This window comes from Podarcis erhardii (assembly GCF_964252035.2).
Source record: "Podarcis erhardii genome assembly, chromosome: 4".
Lineage (NCBI taxonomy): Eukaryota > Metazoa > Chordata > Lepidosauria > Squamata > Lacertidae > Podarcis > Podarcis erhardii.
Window position 1 is genome coordinate 54,041,268 of NC_138508.1, and position 20,350 is coordinate 54,061,617.

The window sequence follows — 20,350 nt, forward strand, 5'->3', positions numbered from 1 at the left end:
TACGAGCTCGAAGAGTTTTGCGCATGCTCCGCGCGGAAGCGACGCTGCCGGGGGCTAGCCTCCTTGTTGTTGACCGTGTCGCGGTCACGTGGCAGGGGCCGGCGTTGGGGCCAGGCGGCGGCGGCGAAAACGTCACTCGGCAGTTGGGACGTCTCGCTCGCCCCGGGCTGGCCATGCAAGCGGCGGCGCGCGCTCTGCTTGTAGCCGTAGCAACGCTGGGAGCGGCGCCTTTCTGCACAGGTGCGTTTGCAGGGCCTTCCTTTGTCTGCGCGCGGCCGCCGAGCCCGCATTTTCTCGGGACTGAGGACGGGGCAGCGGGACCCCTGTGTGGGTCTCTTTCTCCCTCTCTACTTCTCGCAGCAAGAGGAACGGGGGGTGGGCGCGGGCTTCCCGCTGCTCGTGGGCGACCCTCCTCCTCATCTCTGGGACGGGCGAGGGTCGGCAGCGAAGCTGAGGGCTTTTCGCTTTGGTGCAGCCTCGCGTTGCCGGATAGGAAGACGGGCTTCCAGGAAAGGCGGCGCGAGTTCTCTCCGCTCCGAGCGCTGGCGCGCGCTGATAATGCAGGGCTTCCAGGAATCGGGCTCGCTTTCCGCTTCGCTTGCGCTCGGAGATTTGCCTGCGGTGGCTTTGGGGGGAAGGGCTGTGGCCCGGGGGAAGAAGACTTGCTTGGAATGCAGAAGGTCCGCCCGCCCCCCTCAACTCCGCTCCCGGAATCTCCAGGCAGGGCTGCCCGAAACCTCGGAGAGCTGACCTGCGTGCTGGTCAGTGTAGCAGACAATACCAGATGAACCAATGGCAGCTGCTTGGTGGGATCATACTGGGGGCACGGGTGGGTAAGTTAAGAGGTGTGTTTCATGGAGTAGCTTGCAAAAACGCACAATACAGTGGCACCTCAGGTTACATACGCTTCAGGTTAAAGACTCCACTAACCCAGAAATAGTGCTTCAGGTTAAGAACTTTGCTTCAGGATGAGAACAGAAATCGGGCTCCGGCGGCACGGCAGCAGCAGGAGGCCCCATTAGCTAAAGTGGAGTTTCAGGTTAAGAACAGTTTCAGGTTAAGAACGGACCTCCGGAACGAATTAAGTACTTAACCCAAGGTACCACTATAATAGCAAAATAAAATAGGTGCTGAAAACATGGATAGCTATGGGCATACCCTGCTGTATGTTAAACCGCTGTTTCCCTTTGCTGTCGTTATCAGGGTTTTGACCTTTACCACAAGCGCAGGGTGTGAAGGCTTGTAAGCAGTGTTTTTTTTTTCTTTTAAAAAATGTTTAGGGGTACTCTCGTTTTCCTACTCATATTGAAATACTGCCCCTCAATGAGGCCAAACTGAGATTCACAAAATGTTTAGGGGTATGTGTACCCCTGCACCCCCCCCCCCCAGAAAAAAGCGCTGCTTGGAAGTAGTAACATGCATGACAGAAACTCTATATTTAGTCCTAGAACTTTATCCTCTTGTGTGTATTTTTGTGAATAGATATTGCACCCTGTTATGATGAGTACATAAGAAAAACCTTGCTGGATCAGACCCAAGGCCTATTTAGCGTAGCATCTTACTTACCACTGTGTCCAACTTGATGTCTATGGGATGCTTACAGGCAGAACACCTCCCTCATTGGTGTTCTCCTAGTGTGCTCCCTCTGATCTTGGAAGCTGTATGGACCCATAATGTAAAACATGCAGAACTTTGAATCCTGCTTTTTAAAACGTGTGTAATATCTTGTTCTGTAGATACTTTTGTATCTATCCTATAGCACTTGTGTACCTGCCCCTCCCTAAATATCCGTGATACTACTTCTCCCCTTCAGTGCTCTTCTCAAAACCCACACAACCTTTGCTATATTCACTTAATCCTAATTCCAAAGCAGCCCAAATTTTAAGTGTGTTGGAACTGCATTTGACTGCATTAATCTTCTCTACCCTCAACCCTCCTGGTGTTGTTTTCCCTTATTGTCTGGTTTAAATTGAAAGCTCCTTGGAACAGGGAGATGCCTGTTTTTCCTTACAACACTTTGTAAGGTGCCATGTATGCTGATGGCACTATATAATGACCAGAAAACATGTTAGGACAGGACTAAGCTTTCTTGGATCAAGGAGCCCTCTGCATGTCTTGGACTACAACTCCCACTGTCCCTAACCATTGACCATGTTGGCTGGAGCGGATTGGAATTGTAGCCCAAAACATCTCGTTGGCGAAGGCCATTCTATGCATTGGCATGGCCAACTGTAGAATTGTACAATAATGTCCTCATCTGTGGTATCCTGTAAGGGAAGCTTAACAATTAGGAGCAATACAGCTTTTAAACAGTACTTTGGGTTGCTACCTTAAATACAGTAAAATAATGTCAGTCTGTTTCTTATAACTATCACTGAAGGGCTCTTCAGGTCAGTGATATGCAGCAAACAATTTTCCAGTGCTTTATTTTTGCATTCCCCCCCCCATTGTATAAACTCTTTAGTAATAATGAATGGATGCCAATTGAAAATGTAATAAGGAAACTTGGCAGTTTCAGTACTTTGGGCATTGTTTACTAATTGCAAGTTAAATAAAAATGCTAGATTAGATCACTCTAATTTCCCAGTGCAAATTATCCTATTAAGATGGCCCTAATTGGAATTGGAAATGTTTCCAGGAAGTTCACATCACAGCTGTAGGTCTTCAGGTTGACTGTGTGAAGAAGCAAACTGATGCAAAAGGGGTAAACCACAGATACTGTGTGTTCCAGCTAAAGTATTCAACCAGTGCATGATCAGTATTTGTCTGAGGGAGGCTGCACAGTGTTCCCAGAAGGAACAAGGATTGCCCTGCCTGTTCCTGCTTGTGTCTTAGCACATTTAGACGGGAGGGCTAAAGAGGATTCAGTTTCAATGAATTGGAGAGAGGGTACAGATGTATTTCAGGGTGTGGTGTGGATGTAGTAGTAAATTGCAGAGATGATTTGCAGTAGCTGCTGGCCGGAAGCAGGAAACAGTTTTAGAATGTTATGGGGAAAGGATTGGAATATAACAATAGAAAAGCATTGTGTCTCTGGGATAAATTCCTGTATAGATCAACCTCAACCATGTTCAGAGAAACATCCTTCCAAATGGTTCAAAAATTGTATTTAACATTTTTGAGACTGTCATGTATATCGAAAACCTCCTCATCAATCTGTCGGAGACCATGTGGCAAAGTGGAGTTGTTCACCCATATGTGGGAAGACTGGGAGATCTCAGAGATAAATGGAACACCATTACAAAAGACACCAGAACTTGCTTTTTGAAACGTGTTCACTGGAAAAAATCAAGATGTTGTGAGAAACTGGTCAGGTTTTTATTAGTGGCAGCAAGAACTCAGATTGCTAAATACTGGAAAGATTTACAAGGACTTCCCTTATTGAAGTGGCACAAAAAAGTCTGGGGAAATACCTCTTATGTAAAAGCTGACACAGCAGTTATGGATCACAAGAGGTCATAGGAAGAAATAGTTATGGATCACAAGAGGTCATATCTGAAGAAGTGTGCATGCACACGAAAGCTCATACCAAGAACTGACTTAGTTGGTCTTTAAGGTGCTACTGGAAGGAATTTGTTTTGTTTTGACTATAGGAAGAAAAGTTATTTTTCAATGTATTGATTTAACTTTATAACAGCAGAATCACACAGCTATTAAAGGTGCAGAAGCCCTGTCCCCTTTTACATCTAGGTATTCTATTTCCAGCAAGAGTTGTAAAACTAGATGGCATTGGTCCCCTTTTAGGCCTATTCTTTGAATTTTTTCTTTTAAATACATGGATATTGGGTGTGTGTTTTTTTAAAAAATGTGGACTTCATAAATAAGTGAAGTCCAATGTTTCATTAGATCCTTTGTGTATTTCCCCTTTAATGGCATTAAAAAGCTAATTCGCTCAAAGTCTTATTTTCTTCTCTGGAATTAGGGGTGAGCAATAAGGTGGTCAAGTTTGCTGATGATATCCAATGATTTAGGATGGTTAAAACAAAAAGGTGTATAGCAAAGAGCTCCAAAAAGATCTCTCCAGTCTGGATGAATGGGAATTAAAATGACAAATGCAGTTCAGTGCAAATAAGTAAAAAGTGATGTATATTAGGACCAAAAGAAATCCAGCTTCACAGATATACTGATGAGACCTGGCCAGTGACTGACCAGGAAATGGATGTTGTAGGTTGTGGTGGATAATGTGATAGAAATGCTGCTGTACAGCTGATGTACAGCTGCTGTGAAAAAGGTGAGATTCATGTTAGAGATCATTAGGAAAGAGTCAGAAAACAAATACTGTAAATAACATATTTTCTTCATACAAATCTATTGGAATAAGGTATGCCAGAATTGTGGAATTTTATGTGCTCTGTGGACAAATACCGTATTTTTTGCTCTATAAGACTCACTTTTTCCCTCCTAAAAAGTAAGGGGAAATGTGTGCGCGTCTTATGGAGTGTATGCAGGCTGCGCAGCTATCCCAGAAGCCAGAACAGCAAGAGGGATCGCTGCGCAGTGATCCCTCTTGTTGTTCTGGCTTCTGAGATTCAGAATATTTTTTTTCTTGCTTTCCTCCTCCAAAAACTAGGTGTGTCTTATGGTCTGGTGCGTCTTATAGAGTGAAAAATACGGCAATTATCTGGTCCTAGCTGTGCAGGCCAAAGTGAACAGATGTGTGGGACCTCCCACCTGCAAATCACTTGATGTCCCAATGATGGCAGATGATTGGGTGCTTTGAAGTCTAGTAGTTGGGACCTCAAAGCACCACAAAGGGCCTGCAGATATCCTGCATAATGCTTTAAAGTGCCTGAGGCTTTAGTAGAGCTAAAGTCTGCTTTCTGTAGGCATCAGCTTCAAGACCTAGTTTCCCAAGCTGTACATGTAATAATAATAGGCTTCAAATTGCACAATACTGCTGAAAAAGCAAGTGCACATTTGCATGGGTGTGCTTTAAACTGTTCTGATGACTTTTGCTGGAGCAAACATTAAAAACTGACTACTTCCTCAGAAGACTTGAATAGAAAGTACCTTGTCCAGAAAACATAAGAATCAGAAATGTTGTCAATATTATGCCACCTCAACACAGGGTTACTCTGAAAGAAGGTAAGGAAATCTCCATATTTCACTTCCTTTTCTGCAGATGTTTATGATCTGCTTACTTGCATTTCATGTCTGTTTCCTGTTGCTCTCTTACTAAGTTCTTCGGTAAAGTGCAGAAGGTGGTTAATGGCACACTGCATGCAGTTGTGTCTGTTATAGCCTTGACATAATTCTTTTCATTTTTCCAAAATATCCATAGGGTTGACATGTTTGGAACCACCTCAGAACGTTACAGTTTTCATTGTTGATACGAACATCACTCTGAAATGGCTCTGGAATAATTCATGTGGCCTCAATGGGACCTTTTCAGTTCAGTACCAAAGGTAAGTTCTCAGTTGTGCTGTGACTCACATCAAAGACTTATAACAGAGACTTTTGAAATGTTGCTGGAGCTTTTCTTCAGTATGTGAATTCCGTCCTAGTCCATGAGTTGCTGTATCTGCCAAAGAAAATGTTTACAAGACACCAGATAGACAGAACAGCCAGTTGTGCCTGTTGGAGGGGTAAAACTGCAAATGCTATGATGTAGCATATATTTTGGACCTATCCCAAAATTAGAAAATTCTAGAAAGACGTAGCAATAGAAATTGAAGCAATAACTGGCTTTACTTTACCCACAGATCCTCTAATTTTGCTATTTGGATATGTTAAAGAAATTGTACTAATAGAAGACATGGGATTAATGCAACATCTCTTAACTACTGCCAAAATTATTATTTGTTAAAATTGGCAGGGGCAGGGGACGGACGAAATGAGAATACCATCCATGAACGAGTGGACAACTAAAATCAGGGGCATACATGTATGGCTCGGCCTATGTATCTGTTGAGAACTACACAGCAAAAAGACTGATACTGATGAATTGGAAAAATAAAAATGCGGCTCCCTTTTTTTTGCATTCCGGTGTGGATCAAAATTGAAATGAATTTTACACAAAGATACTGTAAGGAATGCTTACTGATCCATAATGTCTGAGGACTGCTTTACTTTTTTCTTTCAGTGAATCAGACAGTGAAGAGAGCAATGCTGAAAGCTGGTCACTTATTCCTGAGTGTCAGGCTGTAAGAATCACAGAATGTGACCTTTCATCAGCTATAACAGACTATTTTCAGCTTTATAATGTGAGCATAAGAGCAGACACAGGAGAAGAGCACTCTTCCTGGGCTTATTTAGTATTTTCTCCTTATACAGAAGGTATGAATATGTGCCTAGTTTATTCAAATTACGCTTTATGCAGTTTTTAAATATGGGACAGGTAACCAGTTGCAAATGCCTAGTTGTTTCATTATCTGACTTCCAGATACCAAACTGTTCCTCTCTGAGGCTTACTCCCTAGTAAGTGTGTTTAGGATCACAGCCACCATCCACTGAAGGTGGCAAACAGTGGCTGTTCAAAATTATGGGTTGTTTTTTAAAGTGAAGGAATATCTTCTCATAGAGGAGAGTGGCACACAATTGAGTTCTGTTTTAAAGTCCAGGGTGGGGTGGGGGAACTCATTGCTGCCCAAAAGGTTGAGAAACACTGGTGTGAAATCTGAAGAAGTGTCTATCTATCTGAAGAAGTGTCTACCTATCTGAAGAAGTGTGCATGCACACGAAAGCTCATACCTAGAACTAACTCAGTTGGTCTTTAAGGTGCTACTGGAAGGAATTTTTTTATTTTGTTTTGACTGGTGTGAAATGTTATTTTTCACTGTGAACGATAATGAGTAAATTCCAACTTCACAGTATTGGTTGCTTCATAGTTCATTGAATAGAGTATTCGTTTCAAATTTCGGCTGTGGTGTTAGCATTCCAAGCAGTGCTGGGTGGCTTTGACTAGCCACCCTTTTAATTCTCTACAATGCCCCAGAGTGGTGCTAGGTCAAGTGTATTGTGGGAAATTAAAGTGTATTGTGGGAATTAGCTGATGCTAATCCTGCTTCCACTCTCCTTTCCTGTCTGTTGTGGTGGAGGGGTGGGATTAGAATCACGCCAGCTGCAGGAGGTAGGAGGGAAGGTGAGCAAGGAGTTTATTGTTTCTTTGCCTCCATAGGGCCAAACTAGAGGTGACATATGCTATGTAATATGCACTCGTGTAATTGTTGGGTGAGCTGGAGTGCATCCGTGGCACACAGGGAGGGTACTTACTCTTTGACCCTGCTATGGTCCCTGTTAGAATGAGACACAGCTACCTCACACCTGCTGTTCACAATGGAATAAAAATTCTCATTGTGTATAACCTGCAAGGAGGGGCCCAGTTTCAACTGGGACTGCCAGGGGCAAAAGTTAAAGCCCCTCTCTCTTCCTGCCACTGTCACGGTCTAGTTTTTCTATTCCCCCTGCACTAGCTATTTATTTTTTAGGTAAAACAGCTATGCAAGAGTGAACTTTGTGGCAAACATCACTTAGGGAAGTTTTTAATATTTAATGCAGTGTTGTTTTTATAACTCAATTGGGAGCCACCCAGAGTGTCTGGGGAAACTCAGCCAGATGGGGGCAGGGTATAAATAATAAATTACTATTATTATTATTATTACTACTATTATTACTATTATTATTGTGGTTGGGAGCAGAGTCACCATAATCAGAATGTATGCTGCTTCATCAAAAGCACTATGAATATGAATAGTACAAAGTTTTAAGTGTACTTAAGTGATGTTGTTATCTTGGTCTGCAGCCCAAGTCGGTCCCCCAAGAGTTCAGTTAGAATCAATATATGGAGGAGATGTGAAAATCATCATTTTCAGTCCTGAAGCAAACCAGCAAAGAAAAATGTGGGACCTGTCTCTAAGCTACAAGCTAACTATCTGGAAAAACTCATCCTATCCTCAGGTGCTAAATTTCTCTACACTTAAGATTTGCTTTGTTTGCAGAAATATTCCTTCACATTTAAATCATGTGTTACATGTATTCACTTCCAGAGCAAAAAAATGCTAAATATCTAAAACTGCACTCCTCTGACCATTTATTTAGAAATCCCATGGAACTCCATAGTGCTTTCGCTAGCCTGCAAAATCACATGGTAGTGGTTCAGTTTGTGTTGAGAGCTCTTTGCCAGTATATCAGCTTACTTGTGTAACCTGAATGCATGAGATGCTTAGTTGCTTGCTTTCAGCTTTAGAGGTGCCAGGAAGTAGTCTACAGGCTCAAATCCAAACATGTGAACAGCTCCCCAACAGGATCTAGATCTGTTTACATCTGACAAGGAATTAAACCTTATATCAAAATGCATGAACAGGATTCCATAGTATAACACTAGAAATAATAAATGCAGCATTTTATGTGCATATCCTATTGCATGTTATGTTTAAACCAATATTATTATTACTCTTTATTAAATTTATATACCACAGGGCAGTTTACAGTATAAAAACACACAACATAATAACAAATGAAACAATAACACCCCCTAACACACACTCACTTTAAAAGGCTATATTGTAGATTGTTTAATTAGCCAAAGGCCTGGGGAAAATGTTTTTTTTTTTTTTTCCTGGTGCCTAAAGATATGTAATGAAGGCGCCAGGCAGGCCTCCCTGAGGAGAGCATTCCACAGACCGGGAGCCACTGCAGGGTATTGCCACCCTCCAGACCTGATCACAGGGTTTGTGTCAGTTCATATGGAGAGAAGTGGTCCTTGAGGTATTGTGATCCTGAACTGTTTAAGGCTTTATAGGTCAAAACCAGAACTTCAAATTGGACCAAGAAGCTAATTGACAGTCTGCAGTTGGGCAGTCTGCAGTTGTTGCATGCTCAGACCATTTGTTGCTCATGAGCCTTTGTTGTACAGATTATCTTCCTCATAGTAAGATTTTTTAAATACAATATAGTGATGGATTTCATTGCCAAAACAGAAAAACTGAAAAAGAAGCTCTGTCTTACGCACAATGGTGCCATTTTTATGTTGTGGATAAAATTTGACCTAAGCAGATACTCACTTTGCTGAGTATAGTAAAACAGAGGTGGCAGACCAACATGTTTTAAGCTGGATCTCTTTGCATCCCAAGTCCTTTAACTGGCATTGAATGATTGAGCATGTTTTTAAAATGTTCAAATAATAATAATAATATTATAATAATTTATTCCCCGCCCTTCTGGCTGGGTTTCCCCAGCCACTCTGGGCGGCTTCCAACAAAATATTAAGATACCATAGTCTATTACACATTAAAAGCTTCCCTAAACAGAACTGCCTTCAGATACATAATAAAATACAATCTGTTCATTCAAGCTATAGATGTCATACTGTATATCTGTCTTTCTGAAATAATGATACCAATATTAGTATTGTTGACCCAATAAAAGATTACTTTATCTTAGCTTTTTTTTCTGGATTCACATAAAAATAACTGCCCATGGAAGTAATCAACAATCGTAATATGTTACATGCAACTGTCTGTTTCTGCAGGAAAAAATCCAGGATATTTTTCCAGGACAAAGCATTCAAGACCTTGAGCCAGAGACTGTTTACTGCATGAAGGTTAAAGTACATATGGATGATCACAATGCTTTCAATAGTCCAGACACCTGTATACAGACACCAAAAGGTAATTATTTTCTATTGATTTTAACAATTCAAATTTGTTCTGGTGTGCTGGGCGGGGGTGGGTGGGGAATAAATCTCCTTGAAGTGGGTATTCTGTGGCTAGAATCAAGCAGGGTGCTTCTTGTGCTTCCACGAGCACCTTATCCCTGCTTTTTGTTTGTAAAGAACATGTCTTGCATAATATTAGTGGCATTTATTTGTATAATATGGTATATGTATATGCCCTGGGCATGGTTTGGTGAGCATCTCCTGAGTTTCAGAAGCTTCGTGACCTTTTGGTCCTGGCCTCTTTATAGGATTGGAGTTCCAAACTATTGACGTGTAACATTGTTCATGAACCTAACTGGATGGATTGTTTGTAATTTTTTCTTTCCTCCTTTTTATAGCTTGGGCTGGTCTGCCTCGTCCTGAAAAGCTCCAGGTTCACGCACTGAATACAAACTTTGTTTTGCATTGGGATAATATGTATGATGGAAATGTGAGCTTCATTGTACAGTTTCTCAAGTAAGAATCCTTGCCATGCCTGTCTTCAGTCTTAGCTTTTTACATTCCATCTAATTTATGATTAAAAAGCAAGCCTGATAGGTAACTTAAGGAAGTTGTGAAGCTTTGAGCAGGAGCACTTGAGAAAATGAGCAATCTGATTGGACCAGTTTGCAAACCATTATCTGATGTGTGAGGAGCTTAATCCTGCTTGGATGGTATCTCCCCCCATCCCCAAGGGCCAATTTTCACGGGTATGTTGGCCAACCTACCTGCCAAGCACATGATGTCAGTATGATACTAGAGGATAGGCAGGTGGGCTCCACCACAGGGGACCAATGGGCCAAAAAGGTTCCCCACTATGGGCTATATTTCTGAGGGGTTATCCTTCCATTGCATGGGCTGGAACACTGCAAACCAAAGGATTCAAGCAGGTCATTGATCGGGTGAAGTATGTGGTGGTTACTTGCTGTCCCTTCTATGAAAAGACAACATATTCAATGACAATTAAATTGTCGATTGTGTCAGATCAATTTGACTGCCAAGTCTGATTAACCCTGCAATCCCATGCAGCTCACATGAGGCTCAGTGGAGCTAACATTCAAGTAAACATCAACAGTTAGGAACTGTCTGCTGATACATGTATTGTATTTATTTAATCAACCTTCTGTTGTTCTAATAGTGGTTTTGAAGCACAGATGTCTCATGATATCTCAAAAAACTGGCGTAGTGTATCTGGATGTGAACACATTACAACCAAATACTGCGATTTATCACGTTCCGTCAACTTCATTGGAATTTACTATCTCCAAGTACAGGCTGTGAATAGGCATAGTAAATCACCTTGGTCTAAAATGCTAAAATTTGAGCCTATAGAAGACAGTAAGTGTTACCTTCTTCTGATATGTGTTATCATTTATAGGTGCTGCTTTTTTGTGTATGTATTTGTTAAATTTTGCAATCTTGTACAGCAGCCTATACATCATCACATTGTTACATTTTCTTCTTGTTTGGTTAGAAAAAATTAAGACCTTCACAACTTATAGCTCACAACAGTTTGAAAGTTCAGCAAGCTCTACTCCTGTGCAACCTCTTTTGTACCACAATGGCACCAGTGCCATTGAAATGAACTGGAGTTACCTATCACTAGTTCCTGGTGGCTGCTTGCTAAAACTCCCAGATGTCGTCAAAAATAATATGCTTAGATTTAGAACTTGCCCCCAGAACCAATAGCAACAACAACAACAACAACAGTGTGTATATATGTTGCAACTTAACATACCACAGTATCACAATTTCCATCAGTTAATTCATTTTACATTCTACTGAAGCAGAGATTTTGCCTTGTGCTTGAGCTTTAGCGACAACATTATATTGCAACATGTTTTGTTGAATTCAAATGTGTTAACACATTGTATAACATTATTTTTAAGCTAAACTGGGCCCACCAAGTGTCAAGATTAATGCCAGTGAAAATTCACTTAACGTTTTCATTACTGCTCCGGGAGAATCTGAAAAAAATCTGATGAGTAAACACTATAAGAATTTGATTTACCATGGTTGGTACTGGGCAGACTCTTCACCACAAGACAAGGTAATGTATTTTGTTTTTTTAAAAAAACAAACAAACATAGATAAAAGCATGTATTTAAAAATTGACTCATAATGTAGCCATCCTTTTCTTTCTCTAGGCCATCTATAACCCCTTCAGGTTTATGCTGAATATGGTTTCTCTGGCTAGCTAATTCAATGTCAAATGTGCCTGTATGTGGTGAAGTGCTTCAGCATCATACAAAATACTAGACACACACTGTCCCAAATGCGGTGAGGGGTGCCCATCTGACACAGATAGCTAATCTCTGGCTAATCCTACAGGTGTTTGAGGTTGAAAGAATGCATAGCTCAGCAACATACAACAACCAGGCCTGCTGCAACTGGTTGGAGTAGTCATAGGCACTAAGGTTCTAAGGATCAGTGCCCCACGGGCACCTGTCAGTTGTTGCCAAGCGCTGGGCTGCATGTTTTCTTGACCCTCAGTACAGTATACCTGGAATTTGCAGAGCTGATAGTACAGCCATTACAACTTGCACCCAAAGTCAGAATGTCAGTCTTCAAGCTTTGTTTTCAATAAGTGCTTGCTCTGGTTTACATTGTTATGTATTTTGTTGTTGTTGTACAGAAGAAACTGGAAAATAAATCTTCACAATTTATAATCCCAGGCTTGAGCTCTTCTACTGTATACTGCCTAAAAGTACAAGCATTTGCACCAGCATATAATAAAAGTAGCGAGCTTAGCAGTGAGACATGCACTGAAACTGCCAAAGGTATGAAATACTTATTATTAGTGTTTGGTTTTTTAAAACAAAACAAATTCCTTCCAGTAGCACCTTAAAGACCAACTAAGTCAGTTCTTGGTATGAGCTTTCGTGTGCATGCACACTTCTTCAGATACACTGAAACAGAAGTTTCCAGACCCTTCTATATAGTGAGAAGGTGGGGAGGGGTATTACTCAGAAGGGTGGTGGGAATGGGTGATTGGCAGATAGCTGTGATGAGCCTGTTGACGACTCTTAACGACTGCAATAGGTCTTACAGGAAAAAGCAAGGGTGAAAAGGTGAAAAATGGCTTTGTCATGTATAATGAGATAAGAATCCAAGGTCTTTGTTCAGACCAGGTTTGAGTAGCTGTTTTACTACAAAGGAATTTCAAAAATAGACTGGAAAGAGAAGCTGCTGAATTACAACTTATCACCAAACTCAAAACCATGGAGAAACCTGGTCTGAACAAAGACCTTGGATTCTTATCTCATTATACATGACAAAGCCATTTTTCACCTTTTCACCCCTTGCTTTTTCCTGTAAGACCTATTGCAGTCGTTAAGAGTCGTCAACAGGCTCATCACAGCTATCTGCCAATCACCCATTCCCACCACCCTTCTGAGTAATACCCCTCCCCACCTTCTCACTATATAGAAGGGTCTGGAAACTTCTGTTTCAGTGTATCTGAAGAAGTGTGCATGCACACGAAAGCTCATACCAAGAACTGTCTTAGTTGGTCTTTAAGGTGCTACTGGAAGGAATTTGTTTTGTTTTGACTATGGCAGACCAACACGGCTACCTATCTGTAACTGGTTTTTTAAAAAATGATACGTTGCTTTGTATTTTTGAAAAAAATCTAAAGTGATGTGTTTTTCTGAAATTCTATGTTGTACAACAAAACAACAATTCCGTATAAAACCATAAAACAAGAGTATGTATACAATCCAATCTCTTGGTTGCATATGCAGACAACATCACCAATTTTTAACATCTGGTTTAGAATATATTAACCTTGGCTCATATTTGATTATTAGTGGTATTATTACCACTAGTGGTAAGATTTATACCCTGCCCTTATTACATTATCAATACAGATTATGTATATAACTTTATATGAAGAATAGAACACAAATTTGTAAACTTAGTTCAAGTAACTGAACAGAAGTTAATTGTAAACTAAGATTGGCACATTGGGATAATTATGAAAAATACCCCAAAACCATGCACTTTTTATTTAACATGGAATGTTTACAAAGAAAGGTTGACAAAGAAAGGTATCTTATATGTAAATTTGACAATTATTAGCGTGCACTTTTACTGGAACCGATTTAAATTTTGAGGTTTTGTATAGGGAAGAGTGAGCAAGTGCGCTATATCTCCATCTCTCCCCCCTTCACAAAATCTTTTCTCGCCACAACAACTTTCCAAGTGCCATAAGTTTAAGTTGCTGGCTTTAAAAATAAGCTTAAGAAAGTGGTTATTGCAGAAGTTTTTTCAATATATAACTCATTTTAATTCCTTTTTCTTTGCAGGAAAATCTTTATATCCAATCATTTTTAAAGTCTTTGGAATTACTCTTGGTATTTTTGTTTCAATAGTGGTCTTAACTGGTGTTATATATTATATACGCAAGCAGATCAAATATGCATTCTTTCCATCATGCCACCCTCCACTGATCATAGAGGTATGTATAGATGGCTTTTATTACTTTGCTATTTGCAGTAGTAAAATTATAGGACAAGTATTCTAGAAATCACATCATGGGTGCTTATTATGTATGCAGTGCTTACAATAAGCATACATTTGCCATTTACACAGAGAGAAAGAGAATGTGAGATATTCCCAGTGTTCTTAACAGATAGGTCATTGCAGGCTCAAAAATGGCATGCCTGTACCTGGAGTTCCTCTTCATGCAAGGATCTCTGGACTGGGGTGTATATATTGCATTACCCTTGAATATATTGTGTAGTGAATCTGCCTGACATATTACTTGGGACATCCTATAGATCTAATAGTGGGTATAGAAATGGCATTTTAATTATATCTTGCTGTGTATAATATCCAGTAGCAGCTGGTGTGGCTGTGCTGTTTTCTCATCTCCCGAATGTGAAAGTTGACTTGCCCTTACTGAGACCGAGAGGAGCAAGGCAGCAGGAATGTGGGGCAGGCACAGTGCAGACACAGCAGCAGAAGCAGCAGATTGGTTCCACTGCAGCACCAGCACAGGGATCCTGCTGCCTTGCTCTTCTCCCTCTATTGACTACAGTGGGTCTACTCTATGAATAACATCGGAGATCACACAATGCATTCAGTAATGTATTTACAGCATGAGTTCAGAACTTCTGGCCCATGGGTGTTTTCATTATTTAAATGTACATGTCGACCTTCCTTCTAAAGTAGCCTGGAGCCATAAACACACAATGATAAAACAGATCATATGGGAAAACTTTTCACATAGTTGTCTCTGAAAAACTTGCTTCTCATCTTAAGTTCTGAGTAGTGATGCTGAGCCTGAGGACTTTGCTGTTATGTAGTGGACCTCTTTCTTGTATAGGAATAAACATCAAATAGATCCATTATTCTTGACAAATAGGATTTTTTGGGGGAAATACTTTAGACATTTTGTTAATGCACTTGTCCATCCTGTATAACACCCCCTACTCTGGATTTAGACTCCTTACATTATTTTAGTTTTTCCTCTTGTTTAATGTATAATAACAATAGTTAATAATAAATAATAATAATTGGCCTAATAACTGGCATAGGTGCCAGTTTTGCCTGCAAGGTCACCCCCCTCCAAAGGGCAGGTGGAAATGTGGCTGTCAGTGCATAATCATAGAATCTTAGAGTTAGAAGGGATCCGAGGGTCATCTAGTCCAACCCCCTGCAATGCAGGAATCTCAGCTAAAGCATCCGTGACAGATGGCCATCCAACCTCTGCTTAAAACCTTCCAAGGAAGGAGAGTCCACCACCTCCTGAGGGAGCCTTAAAGGATACTTCCAGTTGCACATCAGGGATTGAAAGTAAACCTCTCTTGCCAATCAGCAGATAGGCACTGATCTCAAGCTCCTTGGGAACAGATACACCAATCTTTGAAAAGGCTTGCAAAAGAGCCTTGCTCAGCACAACAGCCTATTACCTGCTGTCACTGTGACTTTGGGTGATGGACAGGTGGGCACCCTGGCTGTTTGTACATCAGAAGGCTTTTCCAAGGAATCAGCACTTGAGTAATAATGCACCTGGCTGTTGCCAATTTAGTCAATGGGCTACAAGCTGAAACCAGATTCATCCTTCACCACATAGCAGTCAGCATGTACAGTCTTGCATTGCAGCCTGAGCACAACTCTTTCCTGTACTAATTCCTTTTGCCTCCTATGTGTCTCTTTACCACTACTTCTCTCTTGTCAAATTCCCCCAAAGTGCCACTGAAAGAAGCAGCTGTTACCAGAAACAGAAGCTGCACAGTTAACTTCCCCATCTCCCACTAGGACATCTAGGAGAGCTTAGCTTGTATACTGATGTTACAAAATTCTGTGTATTGCTTTTCTGCATCTAACTGATTGTCCACATCTCTACTTGTGTCATATCAGTGACTGGAGGGGTATGGGGAAGTGTCAAATGTTGTGACATCAGGGCACAAGTTAGGAGCCATTATGGATGGGGAAGCAGAAGCTAAATATGTGGGTACAAACTTTGGTGTGGGCAGCCATGCATTAGACATAATGTGTACCGTGGTTCTAAATCACTTGTTCCTAGATCTCAGACTGTATTCTAGTGACTGGTGTTGCCTGTTTAATGCTTCAGAGCAGGGATTTTATCATCTTTTTCAGTGTTCATATGCCAACCATACCTCCATCCTTAATAAATATTAATAGTACATTATTATAACCAAACACAATAGCTTTCTATAGCACCCTGTATGTAGACATCAGTAATTCTCATTACTTTCTGTGTACTTTCCCACCTGCAGAACATTGAAGGAAAAGATTTGCGCAGTTCCTACTTGCTAACTTCAGAAGAGCCAACAGAAAATTGTGTTGTCATAGCTGACAGTAGCATTCTAAATGAAGTTGATCTGACCGACTTTAAAGACCAGAAAGAGTTGGAAGAGATCAGCCAAGACTCAGGAAACTATTCCAATGATGATGGTATCTCTAGGTCTAAAGACTCCCATTTAATCCAAGAACAGAAAGCAGAATAACTCTGTAAAATAATGGGTAGAAGCCATTATTATGAGTAGATGGGGGGTGCATAAATAACAACTTGCAATTTATGCATCTTGCTGTTAGCTTCCATATAAGAAAGACTTTGTGCCAAGACATGACCTGACAATTGGTTCTTGCACCATAGATTTTGAGTTTTCTGTATTGCTATTGGCACAAAGGCTCAGGTATGGAGAACACTTGATTTCACTACCAAAATGTTTACTTCATTTTGATGGGAAGCTGGTGCTTAAATGGAAGTTTACAAACATGAAATATATGTCTGTGTGTGAGTGTGTATGTTAAATACAAAAAACATCCTAAGACAATCCTAAAGCTAGACTTTATCACTATGGATGCTGTGTTGGTTGATAAAGCATAAATAACTGGGAGGATTACTGAACATCTATAGGTTACAGCAGAGTAACACAGACTACAGCAGTTTCAAAATGTACTGACATGATGGCTTTTCACAGGGAAATAATTTTTGCTATAACCAAACGCATGCAAATATTGTTACCATGTTGTTGACTTTAGGTGACTGACAGAGCACAGTCTTAACACAATGCCTTCTCTGTGTTGTATTTCATTGTTTATATGACCTTATTCAAGATCACATATAGTCTAGCCAGTATTAGTTTATACCAAGTATTCAAAACAGATGAAGGGTTTCAGCCACGTGGATACTTTGGAGAGTAAGTGTAAAATGTCTTTCTCTCAATGGTGGTCGCACTTACTATATTGAACAGCCTTCCTTCAGAATTTAGACATTTGCCACCTACATTTTTTGTTTGCCGTATATTAAAAACATGTTGTCTGACCATTAGTGCTTTCCGTTTTAATGCAAATAAAGCAAACTCCTTTTGAGAAAGGTTTTTTAAAGAAAAAGTCTTACCTACAATTTAAGTTGTAATAAAAAGTAGAAAAAATCTTAGGAACTAAGCCTTGGAGAATCAAAAAAGTTGAATGGTAATTAGGGGGTCACCAATAAATACTTGATTTGGGGCAAGGAAATCACTAGCCAATTCTCAAAAAGTTAAGACTTTTTTTTAGAATGAGCAGAGACATCCCTAGTTAAATTACTTTCTGGGAACTAGTGTGGTTTTTACTGTGATTTCTTCATTTAGTCCTTGCCAACCAGGGAAACAAACTGCAGCTACTGACCAGGCCTTCAGTATTTCTCAGAATATATTTACTTTCTAATGTGTTTCCTTTTTATAGGATGATGAAAATTAATATATACTTGGGGGGGGGATGGGAATACAACGTTTGTGAACAAGATGGATTTATTCTGATAACTACTCTCACTAGCATCCTCCAATAGCAATGTGAGAAATGAAAGCATTTTCACTTGCATAAAGAGTGTGCCCAAATTTAGTTTGTCTGTATAGGTGTCTAGCAAGCTAATGCTTATGAGAATGTGTGACTGCAATTATTGCAATCCATTGCTGTTATTTCAATTAGTTTGTGCAATTCAGTTTCACAATTCACTATCCTGTTTAGAAGTGTCCAAATGGTAGCATAGCGTTGTTTATTCAGTGTTAACACACCAGTGTACTTAGCCCCATCAGTGAATACCTGTTTTTGCTGAAATGTGAGTTCCTAAGGCACATTTATCATCTGTGTCATCTGGCTGTTCTTCTGAGTAGATGGCTAGCTGATGTGGGAAGTAGAGAAAATGTTTACAAAGCACAATCTCCATTTACCAGTAGAGCGGGACAAAAGAGGGTCCGCACAATGCTTAGGTGCAGGCCCTCATTTAGCTTTATGTTTGATTTTGGGGGATGTGTGTACAAGCAGCATTGCAACAGGTCACCTACCCAGCATATTATCACCCAACTGCCTTGGTAAAAAAACAAAACAAAAATGCCTTTGTGTAAATAGTTGTTTTTTTAAAGTGAAGTGTGTACGATAATTGTATTGCAATATTAACTGTTGCTGATAGTTAATGAAAACTAAATTAGGTGACCTTGGAAGGTCAGAATGTAAGTGGGTGGGTGGGTGGGTGGGTGAGAGAGAGAGAGAATTTGCCACGCCTGCACCATCTGTTTTCAGGTAGACGCCTCCTTTCCACATATTATTTGGTTTAATGTGAAGACAGGGGCTTGATATGTTTTCTAGAATGTATGAAGGGCTGGGGAAGCAAGTATATGCTTACATATGTTTATATGTGAAATAACTCAGTGTTCTGACTATGGATGTCAGGTAATTCCAACAGAAACAGGAGTGGAAATTGCCAGTTTGCTTTTTTGTCCCCTGTCCAGAACAGAAATCAATCCAGCAATCAATGTTCACTGTTGTTGCTGTTTCAGTCCACAGAAGATATATACTTTATCACTGTTTTTCCCATTCACATGGCATTTCTTTTACATTGAACTGAATAGTGTGGAATAACATAATAAGATCAGAATTATGTAAAATTGCACCAGAGCAGACAGCAAAACAAGTAACAGCGGAATGAATGAACGAATCTTTATTTGCATCAGCCACCAGCCATAGGAATAAAACAAACAAAATGCAGTATACAGAGGATAAAGGTAAAAAAAATCAGTTATATAAACATTTTTTTGGGATTTGGATCAATAGTCAAATAGTGGATCTTATTCTAATTGCCCTGGCTAAGAACCTTGCAACCTTTGCTGTCACTTGCTCCTCTTGGTCTGCTAAGAGAAAGGAGACTGGCAGTGGTTGGGAGACCTGGAATGGATAATAATAGAGGGGTGATAACCTCACTCCTCAAATCAAGTAACAGCAGAAGCCTAACTTCAGCACTGCATGTGATGAACATGTTCTGAAGGGAGCATCCTGAAATGTTCCTGTCAAAAGTAAGGATGTAAGGAGTTAGCCATTTCCATCCTGTCTTCAGTTCATTGAAATCAATGCTTTTCCCATTCTACTGCATTTCAGCTTTCGCTAAAACCTGTCTTCATCTCGCTAACCACTATGGCCAAAACTAATGTAATTAATTAGGTAATTAATTATGTAATCAATTTCAATGGAAGGAAAAGGTCAAAAACAATTCAGAAAATAACATAGTTATTTACATAATGTTTGTCGATTAAGAAAAGAACAATAGCAAACATAACTCATACTCACATTTCTGTTACTGACCAACAAACATGCAACTTGCAGCAATTTCTGCTTCCACTTCTGTTTCTGGTGGAATTCTCAGACAACCCTAGTGTAAAGGGCTCACTTGTGTTCTGGCATGTATGTCAGCAGGATCTTATTTCTGTTGTGTTACTGGGGTTGCACTATTGACCAAGAAACTATAATGCCTAAACCAAGTTTCCCATGCTTAACTTAATCCTAAAGATGCTGATATGTAGTGCCTTTTAAAGTTAAAAAGTGTGAAGTCCTTCAATCCTGATTTGTATGGTACTCTAGTCTTTATTTAATCTACTCCATCATAGCAAAACATATTTATTCATACTTCCTCGTATTGAACTCAATGGGACTTGAGTCTGAGAAGGCATTTGTAACACTGTGCTGTATCCCCACCTCCATTCCGTGTCTTTCTTACTTGTTGGGTTTATAGTTATCTCAGGACTTAAAACAGGAAATACATCAGATTTGAAACCAACTTGCTGTAATAACTAAACCCACATGATGCATGACTCATACTCTCACCTATCCATAGATGCTGTTATGACAAGCAACAATCAATGCTATTCCTCTGCACACATAACTGATTATTTTTTATGTTTCCATGTATTGGTACTTTGTGGACATTGTATT

General features: G+C 40.1%; 1 protein-coding gene across 2 annotated transcripts; it reads left to right on the forward strand.

The window, feature by feature from the left end:
* Positions 1–8: 8 nt before the first annotated feature.
* On the forward strand, positions 9–20,175 carry IFNAR1 (interferon alpha and beta receptor subunit 1). Of its 2 annotated transcripts, none has more exons than XM_081859283.1 (11): positions 9–240; positions 5,282–5,405; positions 6,083–6,276; positions 7,742–7,896; positions 9,470–9,608; positions 9,994–10,111; positions 10,773–10,972; positions 11,524–11,684; positions 12,270–12,414; positions 13,942–14,093; positions 16,381–20,175. In XM_081859283.1, exons 1-11 carry the CDS (start codon positions 24–26, stop codon positions 16,609–16,611), a joined length of 1,836 nt encoding a protein of 611 aa, XP_081715409.1. In that variant the 5' UTR covers positions 9–23; the 3' UTR covers positions 16,612–20,175. The 2 variants fall into 2 exon arrangements, with proteins under 2 accessions (XP_081715409.1, XP_081715410.1); XM_081859284.1 differs by lacking the exon at positions 9–240 and adding an exon at positions 4,823–5,085.
* The last annotated feature ends 175 nt before the right edge of the window (positions 20,176–20,350 follow it).